General features: G+C 37.7%; 1 protein-coding gene across 11 annotated transcripts in view; it reads left to right on the forward strand.

Annotated features, from left to right (window-relative positions):
- PPEF1 (protein phosphatase with EF-hand domain 1) overlaps positions 1–12,109 on the forward strand; it is a 110,096-nt gene that overhangs the window by 63,014 nt on the left and 34,973 nt on the right. For all 11 annotated transcript variants that reach the window (XM_011363003.2, XM_023532321.1, XM_023532325.1 and 8 more), the window contains 2 exons: positions 1,137–1,251; positions 4,392–4,438. In XM_011363003.2, the coding sequence (XP_011361305.1) occupies positions 1,137–1,251; positions 4,392–4,438 (162 nt within the window). The remainder of the gene's footprint in view (positions 1–1,136; positions 1,252–4,391; positions 4,439–12,109) is intronic.

A 12,109-nucleotide genomic window follows, 5' to 3' on the forward strand; every position in this document is an offset into this window, starting at 1 on the left:
AGAAACAGGTGAAATTAATTTTAATAATATATTTTATTTAATCCATCATAAAATTGTCATTTTAATATGTAATCATATTAAAAGTTGTTAATGAAACATTTTACTTTTTTTTGTACTAAGTCTTTGAAATATGGCGTGTATTTTGTGCTTACAACACACCTCAATTTCAAGTAGCCTCATTTCAAGTAGTCAATAGCCGCATCGCGCTAGTGCCTGCTATATTGGGTAGTGCACATACTAAAAGTCCTGATCCATAAGGTGGTGTTAGCCTCTGTTAAATTTTTATTGGCTATATTACATTTTAGCTTATATATTTGGAATATTTTATAATTTAAAAAACAAGAGAACGACACACTGGATTTCAAATAAACAAACAAAAAGCCCAGGGGAGAAAACAGAGTAAATTTGTCCAAAACAATGATGTATCAAGAATGTAACTGAAGGAGATCAATGGAATGAATAGTCATAATAGGAGATAATCCAAATACTTTATTTGGGTCTGTGATGTGTTTTGTACTTAAACTTGTACAATATAAATGTGCTTGCTGTTCTGTAAACTCTGGCGTCTGTGCACCAACAATTGAGCCACACCTGGGATGCCTGGCTCAGGAGTTTCTCGTCTTGCTGCCTTTTGAGATCTCAACAAATCCAAAAACCGCCTAGTTTCCATCCCAGGTGGCAGGACGTCCCAAAGACAAAGCAGCCCCTCTTCAACAGCCTTTGTCTGCTTCTCTTTCTCTTTCTCATTCTTTTCCCTTTCCCTCCTCATTGATTGATTGATCGATTGATTTATCTGTAGGGCAAGGGAGTCTCCTGTTTTTTCCCTCATCACTTCTCTTGGGCTCTACGGACCAAGAATAATCAGAAATGTTTTGCGAATGGGTGATGTCAGTTAAGAACATGAGAGTATAAACATCCTAGGAACCATTCATTCATTCATTCAATTTACAGATTTCTAGTGAAGGCTTATTATTTGCCAGACACTGTACTGGAATCATCTATTTGAGAATAATTTAGGGATGATCCTGAAATACAGCTACCTGGAATGTGCTCATATGCTCCACCTTTATAGCTTTCTATGCAGTCATGCTTTTCTTCCTAGTTCATTATATGTTTCCTCTGCTTTGCCTTCACAGATACTGCATGCTCGTTATGTCTTAGAGGTGCTATTTGAAACCAAGAAAAACCTCAAGCACTTGCCAAATTTCACTCACGTAAGATCTTCTCCCGCCAAAGACATAACAATCTGCGGTAAGTTTCAGAGCAGAGTTGCCAAATTAATATTTTGGAGACTTTTGGTTCCACGTCATTTGCCTAACTTGAAAACTGTGTGAATTGGACTGTGTTAAGGGAAAGGTGTTAATATAGAATTATCTATGATGATAGTACTGTTCCCCATCTTTATTTTTTTTACTGTTCCCCATCTTGTCTTTGTTTCACATACCAGCTGGCAGGAATTAATTATGTGAGAAATTAAAAAATCATAGCTTTTTATAAAGGCAGGCAGCATTTTAATACAGAAAACCACCCATGGATAGAATAGGCATTCTTTGCCCTCTGTCTATCTCTCATTATCTTTGTTCCATGTTGCTTTTTCTAGGTGTGCCTCCGCATGCCACTTATGCTGGGAAGAGAAAAGCCCAAGGCCTGGTGCAGAGTAAACTCTTCTCTGCCCTTGGCTGCCATTTTAGATTTTTCCAACTGGTCTCTGCAGCTTTTAGAAGAGTGGGAATGTCCCAGAAATCTGTTCCTTGTTCTTCTAAATAACAAGATTGAGATTTTGTTATCCTATAGGCCAGCCTGGCAGGATATTGCTTCAAGAAACAGTACACATTGAAATTCAACACAGTTGGTGCTCAGCATGCTCGCACCTGTCTGAGAATGGAGTGCGTGGGAGGAACAGCAATTCTCTTAACTTCTAATGAAGCCTTTAGGTTACAAAACAGTGATTGTTATTTTCCAGATCAATTTTTAGCTTATGTTTCTTTTACTCTGGCAGGTAGAAGTGGATTTGACAATCCAATTAAACCATTTCCATTTCTAGCATCTGATAGTGGTGACAGGAACTTGATGGAGTGGTACGTGCTCCATGACATGCCCCAACTCGGGGTTTTTGAAGAGTCTTTAATGGTTATATTCCAATTAATCACTGCACAACATCTCTGCCTGGCAGGTGATGCATCTCAGCACCAGTGGAGGCCTTTTATTCAAGGCCTCACCAGCTCTTACTTTTCATGAAGGATTTAGGGTCATGAGGCTTAGTAAGCCATGCGTACCCATGAAGCCTATGGAGCCAGGGCTAGATTTGCTATCAGAGTATATATAATAGGCCAAACAGAGAGTGGGATCTGCTCTCACATGTTTCCAATATACCTCCAGTTGCCATTGCAGACTTATATTTAGGTAAAAGGATCTGGAAGAAGACATAAATTAAATAGAGGGCATGGAATTCTAGAATCACGCTGTGTAAGAACCAAAGGGTTCTTAGACCATCTGTCTATTATTTGCTCTTATGGATGAAATTGAGGCCCAAAAGAAAAGTGTATCTCCTTCCATGCCTTTCTTTGTAGTAACTGCCCACCCCCACCCCATCGTGCACTGCTTTGACTGATGTTTCATTTTCTATGATGATACAAAGACTAAGGAATGGATCGATTGGACAGTTCCATTCATTTAAAGATCCCCACATCTTGGGCATTTATCTCCGGGCTTTTTCCACATAGCACCATTGGTAGAGGGAAAAGCCAAAGCTAGCACATTCTCTTAGCATGGCAGTTATTATTTTCTGTTTTTAATAGACCCATTGAACTTAGAAAAATTTGGTTATCATATAAAATTTAAAATTGGGGCCATATTTTCAAAAACATCTGTTTAAGACAATATTAGGAAAGAGAGAGAAATTTTGATAAAACTTTACCATTATTTTAATTTCCAGATGCATTTTTATGTACACATCTAAACATGCTACATGGGTCTCAACATGACTGAAATATAGGAGGTATTTTAATCTACAATTATGTTATAAATGATAATCAATTCTGCATTCATGTTTTTGTTTGCAGTAGAAACATCTTTCTGTGGCTATTTTTTTCATGATACAAGTTTTATCTTTTGCTGTCCAACTAGAAGTTAAAAATATTTTTATAGTCTCAGCTCTTAATATCCTGAAACTAATTCATTTTTTAGCATGCCAGCTGCAACAGTTCTCTCTACCCAAATCTTTGAAAAACAAGTCACCCAGAAGAAAATTAGGAATATAAAAATTAAAAATATTTAACTGATCAGTATAAAGCTCTTCCATTTTTATTTCCTTAGATTTGGAATGAGGCCATATGAAAGCAATGAGATTTAAGTATACACTGGTATTAATATGCTCTTAATATTGTAGTCATTTTATAAATAAGTGTTGGCAATATAGGATTTTAATTTTATTCTCATTATAATTGGAATCTTCTGTTGCATAGATTTGGTTAATTTTGGTTTTGGAATTTTAAACAAATTGAGGAAAAGTATTCCTAAATTAAATTCTATTTGATAATTAAGTTGGGTACAAAGAATAAAAATTCATGATTAGAACTGACGAAATATTTACCTAGAAACAGTTATTGAAATAGGCCTTTTGAATATTTACATATTGTTTCATTAGTTGGCTGAGTTTTATAAAGCCATGCTTCCATTTTTATTTTCTATAGCTGTCTCATCAAAAGGATGTCTCATCAAAACTATCTACTCACAATTTTTAAGTTTTAGATGCTACTACTGGAACATATTCTTTAAAACATGGCTTTACAAAGCTATCCATTTAGAAATTAAATGTATTTATCAAGCACCTGCTATGTACCAGGTACTATGGGAGGCACTTGGGGGTTTAATACCAAGATAGATATTATTGCTGTTCTCCTAGAGATTACAGTGTAGGCAGTACAGAATAATAGCTAAGAGCTTCAGTTTTGAAGAGAGATAAAGTTGGGTTTGAATTCCAAGCTCTGCTACTTGGCGGCTGGGTAACTGTATATAGATAAGTTATTTAACTACTCTGAGGCTCATTTGTAAAATGAAAATGATTAAAATAATACCCGCCTCATAGAGTGCCTGTGAAGATTGAATGGTATAATTCATGTAAACTCTTAGTGCAGGAAGCTAAGCACTGCATAAATGGCAGGAGTGGATAGATAATTTCAGTATCAGATGCTGTCCCCTATAGGAAAGCGGACAAAGTTCCTATAAAGCGCTATGGAAACAAATTGTTGAATTAATATCATCACAGGGTGAAAACCCAATGCCCTGAGAATGCTTGAAGTATATCAGCAGTATTTCAGTTTTAAAACTCTGCAACGAAATGGGTATTTTCTTGTTTCCTACTGAATAGTGAATTTTCATTTGCATTCCAGGTGATTTGCATGGGAAACTGGATGATCTCTTTTTGATCTTCTATAAGGTAAATGATTACTTTGCTATATATTTGCATATTTGTTGAGGGAGAGCAGTCCTAGGGCAGATAACAATATTAGTTTTATTAGGGATATATACAAATACAGATGTAATGTAACAGTTTTTATCCAAGAAGCTGAAAGATTTGTAGAGGGATACTTTTTTTTGGTTTTTTTTTACACATATTTCATAAAAGAATTTTAAGAATTTAATTTATGTCTTTGTTCAATATCATTGTTATCTATATATCCATTAGGATTTGTAGCTGATTGTATTTAAGGTCTTTATTACATAGTAAATGTCTAGATGGCACAGGATGTTTTATTTTATTTTTATTTTGTTCAAAAGTGAGCATGTCACATACCAGTCTTCTCTTCCAGTGCACACTAATTAGGCACGAAAGGAGTTCCCCATAGTAAGTTCCAAATTGCCCTCTTCTCTCCCCGATTCACTGTCTCTGGGCTTAGTTGCTCTTCTAGTGCTGTGACTCTTCTTCGTTTGTTAGGTTTTGGTTGTGGGGGCCCGCACAGAGAGGGCACAGAGCAGCTTGGCCTGCATGGAGTTTCTCTTTGATTGGAGTCATTTCTCTCTCTGAACCAGCAGACGTCAACTGAGTGTTTGCTTCTGGGATGACTGCATGTAGAAAATTGGTCCTGAGGGGAATCCTGCCTTCACAATGGTCCCCTTTATCTTCTTGATTAATGTGTCATCCCCACAACTAGCATGTTGAATAATTGAGCACAGCATAGGTGTCTCAGATGGGCTGAAAGAAAATATGTCTGATATTAAGATGGCCAATCAATTCTACTCTTTGGAGACTGTGAGAGTTTGAGGAAGCCACATAACTCCATAAACCTTATTTTTTTTGGCTGCAATATTCTTGAGCTTCCATCCCATAAGAAGTTGTCTTGTGAATAAAATAATAAATATCCAAAAACATTTTTTAAAATACTAAATTGTAATAGAAATGCAAGATTTCCGTATAATTCATTCAGAAGGGAAGCTTGGAAGGGAGTGAAGCAAGCCAAACCAAGAGTGAATGGAGCTGGCACTTAGGAGGAGATTCAATTAAGACTATAGGTGATCTAAATAGAGATCTAGAGCAGGGGTCCCAAAATCCTGGGCCATGGACCTGGAATGGTACCAGTCCGTGGCCTGTCAGGAACCGGGCCGCACAGCAGGAGGTGAGTGGCCGGCAAGCGAGCGAAGCTTCATCTGTGTTTGCAGCTGCTCCCCAGTGCTGGCATCACCGCCTCAGCTCCACCCCAGATCATCAGGCATTAGGTTCCCATAGGAGCACCGGTCCCTGGTGCCATAAATGTTGGGGACCGCTGATGTAGAGCATGATAGCCAGAAAGTAGGAAATAGGAAGCAATTCTAGAGATCAGACCCAGAAGCCAAGCTGGGAAGGGAAGGAAGAAAGGCCAGGATGGGCCAGTCAAATGGGAGGTTTGACAGATTGCCATGCTCTCTGAGGTCAGGGAGCAGGCTGGCTGGGACGAGGGCCTTAGGGAGCAGGGTGGGTGGGAAGTAGCAAGGGGAGTAGTCCTAGAGGATGAGTGGGTCCAAGGTGGGGTCCAGAATGTGGGTGGCTGAAGTGAGTGAAAGAGAAGAATGGACATGAAGAGGTCAAGCACATGGAAAGCAGGTATGTTAAATGAATTGGCCACAGGACTGAGAGATGGAGAGCAAGTGTAGTCAGAGGTCATGGGCCTGGAAGGAGGAGAGGATTTTACCTGAGGCTGGCAAAATGTTGGCGTTTTAGTGGCTCTGAGGAGCAAGTGGACACTCCCCCTCTCCTGCCCCTGAGGTGTCCGTACTGTGGAGGAATGGATTCTTTCCTTCCAGAGGGATGCGGGAGTCAGAGGTCCAGCAGCATCTCTCAGGGAGGCCCAGATTTCCAGAGAGAAGTCCTTCTGAATGAGTTGAAAGCAGAAAAAGAGTTTGTTTGTCATGGAATGAGGATTCTACTGGCCAAACTGGAAAACTTGGGAGAGGTGAAAGAATGGACTAGTGGGAGGATGCCAAGGAGTTGCAGTTTGGGGAATGGGATTTGTGTAATGCTGCATAGTGCCATGTAAGTGTTCAGAAGTCCAGTCCTGCTAGTGTTGGCAATTACAGTCTGAGGAAGCAGGAGGGTCAGATGTATGTGGGGAATAACCACAATAGAAAATCTGGTAATCATTTCTCTAGAGGTTTTGGGAAATACATAAAAGGGGAAATAGTTGAGTAAATTAAATGGGAAAAGTGACTTTTGAGGTATTTTTAAAAATTTCTGGAGACGTAGTTGAAGATATTAAGGTGTGACCAGGGAAAAGATTCTGGAGTAGACAGGTGAGGAAAGAGAGAATCCCAACATGTTTCTTTAATTCCATTGGTAAAACTATATGGAACATAAAAACTGGAAGGTGCTAATGTAAAGATTGAACAGGAGGAGGTGGGTGGTAAGGAGTACTATAAAAAGAACTAAAGGTAAAATATAGCATTTACATGAAAGCAAGAAATATTTTGAGAGTTAACTAATGATAGTGTGCAGGAAGTGGAGATTGAGAGCCCAATGATGAAAGAGTAGGTACTATTATTTGGGGTGGATTTGGGTAGATGGAGGTGAGAGGGTTATTTGGAAAGCAGAAGCTTTCTGGAGCCATGAATTGAATTTTAGCAAGCTTGAGTGAGAAGCAAGTAAAATGTGTCTTGGACGTGGAATAAATCATATGCGCCAGAATCTTGAAATTGCCTGGTTTAAAAGGAGAAACAGGGAAGAGCCCTTGACAACAGCAAGGTCCCCCTTTGAGAAACTGAAAAGGTGATGTAGCTAATGGTGTCTGGGAAGGGAGAATGACCCCGTGTGTTTGCGATGATGGCGAGTCACTTAGCTTATGGGCAATGAGCGTCCTAAGCTAGAGGCTGGAAAAGAAAAGGGCAGGGTACAGAGATATCTCGGGAAGCTATGCTGTTTGATGATCTCTAATTTGCAAAACTCAATGTTTTTTGCCTTTTTGTGTCTCATTTTTTTATGTGAAGTTTAAATGAAGATTGATGATAGATCAATGTTAGATCGTAGAGTGCAGCATATAGTGCAGCCTAAAACCATGAATACAAACCCTTCTGGAAGCCATGATTTTACATGAGTACAAATGACAGTGATACCTCACCTATTCAGAGGTCAAACTCCTGTCTACCATCTTCATTTAACACACCTACTGAAACCTAGAATTAAGTAACAAGGGTTTCTGAGCTCTTGAAATCGTTGTCACGAATCCAATGAACTTTACCCATGGGACGGTTCCTAGGCCTTTACTCAAAGACCAGTGAATGTATATCAGGAAAACTTTATCTGACACATGTCTCCTACAAATTTGCCAGTCTGACTACCCTCCCCTACCCCACCCAATCAGCAGATTAGAGAGTGGGAGGGGAAAGGCAGAAGCGAGATACATTGACAGCGGTGAAAAATAAAAGCAATTCCGGACAGCAAGAGGACATCTAGAGCCCTAAAAATGACATAAGAAGGGAAGTGGTAATTTTCAGTGACCTAGGGCGATGTGTGTCAGAAACAGCGTTCTGTACTTGTCACAAGGGCCTGAGGGCATGCTTAGATTGACGTGCCTGTGTGGTCAAGAGCGTTTCAAATTCTACAGTGTACACATCTCTGTTAAGAAGTAAAGAGAACAAATGACACATTTTCACAACTCCCAGGCAAAATGGTTAAAGTAATTTTAAAACATAGTTTAGCTCTTAAAGGAGTAAGCTTCAGTGATCTGGAAAATTCATTTCGGCAATGCTTACAGTATGAGTGAATATCATTATTGGGCCTTAGGTATATGAAGATGAGAGAATATGAATAAAAAAGAAAGATGAGTTGAGAGAAGAGTGATGGGTCAGGAAAGTAGATGAGGAGGAAAGGAAGAACACCTTAGAAATGAAGAGAGAGGTGGTGAGTGGCGGATGTCTCTTCGTGGTATCAGATACAAAGATTGCCTGCGCAGGGATTACAACAGGTGCTGATATGATCCAAGCAATCACTCGATTGCTAGGAAATGGAAGAGTTCTGCGATGGTGGCAGGTTCTCACTGCCATATTCAATGCATCAACAAGGTGCTGAATCTGTTACCTATGATGCCCTGCGTGTGGCGCTCTCCTCCACTTCATTCAGAGGAGCACACGGGATTGAGCCACCTCAGTGTAAGCCATGGGCTCTCTGTCTTCTGTTTAGAAGCAGCTAGTGACCATGCTTTAACTTATCCTTATTTAATTTACTATTTATTAATTATTTAATTTATTAAAATTTTCAACTTACCTTTATTTATTACCATTTAATTTATTAAAATTATTTTTATTTTATTCAAGTTCTGATTGAACTTGAATCACATCACAAGGAATAGTTTGGAAAACTACATCCTATTGGAAATTTTTGGAGCTATACGTGACCAAAGCTTATATTATACTCTGACTGATTCTTCTCTGTGAACTCAAAAGAGAAACTATGAAAACCTTATGCTTTGAATCAAGCAAAATTGTAATTCATCTTTCAACTGGTATTTTCCTAGACAATTTCTTCCTTGTCTGTTATTTTATATGGTACAGGATGAGCAGGCTGTAGAGCTGGGGCTGGCCCTAAGCCAATTAAGGGCATAGCCTGAGAGGAAGAGTTATAATGTAAGATCTCAGAGGTGCCTCTCCATATTATTCTTTTTTCCTCCAAGTGGTAGGTTTGGTTCAAGACTTCTATTGTTATAACTGATCAAATGCACAAGTGAATCTGTGCACTAATTTATTCATTCAATAAACTTTTATCTGGTCCGTACAGTGTTCGGGGTACTATATAAAAACTATGGGAAGACACAAAGATGAATATGAAGTTCATTCATTTCACATATATTTATTAAACACCTGTTATGCATGAAGTACTCTGCTAAGGAGTGGCCAAAAAGTATGACTAGGATGCAGTTTTGGGCTCCAAAGGCATCACAGATTAGTGGGGAAGGTCAACTAATAAAAAACAAGACAGTTCAAGATGGGATGTATTATGATTGAGATAAGCATGAGGCTCCAAGGGAGCACATTGGAGGGACACCTAACCTCATGGGAGACTTCCTGGAGGAGGTGACACTTAAGACAATCTCTTTAAAGAATTTTAGTAATTTAGTAAGAGCCTAAATCATGAAGGAAAGTTTTAGAGGATCAGAAAAGATTTTATTCTTACATACTTTTTGTGATACACTGTAAAAAATAGTGGGATTTGTACTAATGATTGTTTTTGATTGTTTTGAGATTTTGGATTCTTTATTATTTACTTGTCCTTAAAAATTGTATCATTTAGCACCTTAATACTTAAGCTAGACATTTTCAGATCACCATCTTATCTGTGTTTGAGAAGAATTCTTTCCTCTGAATGACCCTGCTAACCATGACAGACCTGTGCTAAAAGGGCATCTCAACTTTATATGGCTTCAGATATCATCAAATGAAGCAATTTACATAGCATTAGTTAGGTCGTATTTTTAGATTTTATTTCCTGAAAAGGTTAATTTTAATCAGCCACTTTTACTTACTTAGAGTGACTGATTTGAAATACTTCATTTAGAGCCTTAGCCTTGTTAAAATTATAAGACATTTTTCCTCGTTGAATACAAAGCTTGAAATTTTCGGATCAAGTATTGGCAAATTATTTTGTTAAATTCATGCTGTGAATGGAGACTTTCTGAAGCTGAAAAAGATATGCACATGGACAGAGAGAAGCTAATTAACTTTTAACCCTGTCGGTGTCATACCGATGCTGTCCATCGGAAGCCATGCCATCTTGTTTTCCTTTTCTCTCTTCCTACCATCCTCCGCCCCTCATGCCTGTGTTTTTCCAGTTGAGAAGGTAATTAAATATTTTCTTTTTTCTCTGTCACTGATATGCTTCACATAGCCACAGTAGTCAATTCTTTTCCTCTCAAGATTAAGGCAGTATCTTGCAATCAGAAGAACAGACTTCTAAAATAGGATTCTCAAAAGAAATAAAAATTAAAATAACATGAAGTTGAGATCCAGAGGTTATTGTTTGATGTGCCTTGAGAAAATGTCCAAAAAAATTGGGATATCTTCTAGATGTCTGTTGTAAAATGCTTCAGTAGGAAATAGGTGAGACTATAGAGAAATGTCTAATTTTTTTCTCTATTCGAGTTAATTCATTGCAGTCTGCTGTTTTTTCCCCTGCAGGTCATCTGAATCCTGTTCAGAATTGTAGTTACCCTGGGTTTTCTGTACTTGTCAACTTCATTTCCATGTCATAGATGATTTGTTGTGTATCAGCTGCAGAATAAGCCAGAGAGTTAGGTTTCCTGGAACTGAGTGAAGGATGGGGTATATCAGCAAGTTTTGCTTCTTTGAAGAAAACCCAGAGAAATCTTAGTAACCAGAAGCATAAATATCCTAGAGACTTATGTCCCACTAGACTTAGCTTCTCATCTTCTGATCTGTTTTCTAGTTCCCTTATTATTCTAAGACTAAAATGTATTTGACTCAAACTATATAAAGTAATATGACTAATTCTGAACCAACAGGACAAATCTTATACATCCAAATGAGTCACACCTTCTTTGAAGTGGTTGAATTAAGAGGCTCAACATATACAGACATTCAGTATATATTTAGGACTCTTTTCAGAATCACTTCCAGAGACTGTGACATATTCTTTTGAATGAGCTTCATTATCACAAATCTTAATCTTTTGATAGCGTGCGTGACTTTTTGAAAAGGTTAAAACTTATTGGGTGTCAAGCATGCTGTATAAGGTGGATGGCCTACCTGCCCATTATTATTTTTGGCTTAAAATTAGGTTTGACTAAATAAATTTATTATTCTTTGCTCATAGTAGTGGTAAAATAGCTACAAATAAAGTTTGGTTTAACTGGAGATGAGAAGTTCTCATACAGGAAAATTTGTTGTCACAGTTGAAAACGCGTTTACCATCCAAATATAATAAATATAATTTTAGACTCTTGAATGCTTTTCTCAAATTCTGATGTTAATTTTGTGCTGTTTTCATAAAATGAACTTGAGAGATGTCCATCTTTTTCTGTAGTCAGGAGTTTAAATCTCTGGTTCTCAAACTCAGCTATACATTGTAATCACCCAAGATATTGGGAGAAAACAAATACTGATACCTGAGTCCCATTCCCAGAGATTCTGATGATCACCTGGGTACTTTTTAAAGCTCCCCAAGTGAATTTAATGTGCAACTGAGGATGGAATCATTAGTTTAAATAACATTAAAACTATTTACTTTTGAAAACTGAGATAGAGCTCTGCTATAAAGCCACATAGAGCCAAATGTATTATTCAAATTTTCTGTTTCTTTTCAATCAGTTTTGGTAGTTTCTAATTTTCAAGGAAACTCTTCATTCTTCTAGAGTGTTGAAGTACATTGTCATAGATATTGATATTATGGAAGCTACACATACATGTATATATATATATAATTCTCTATATCTTTGTCTTTTTTCTGATCTTTAATCTTACATATTTTTTTCATTCTCTTTTTTCACTTATCCTCAGTCAGGCTCATGATGCTTTTATCAATTTTATCACTTTTATTGGTTCTTTCAAAGAATCACCCTCTAGATTTATATATCTTTTTATTTTGCTTTCTGTTTCATTAATTTCAGCTTTTACCTTTATTCGATTTATT

The sequence above is a fragment of the Pteropus vampyrus genome, unplaced genomic scaffold, assembly GCF_000151845.1.
Source record: "Pteropus vampyrus isolate Shadow unplaced genomic scaffold, Pvam_2.0 Scaffold81, whole genome shotgun sequence".
In the NCBI taxonomy this organism is placed as follows: Eukaryota; Metazoa; Chordata; class Mammalia; order Chiroptera; family Pteropodidae; genus Pteropus; species Pteropus vampyrus.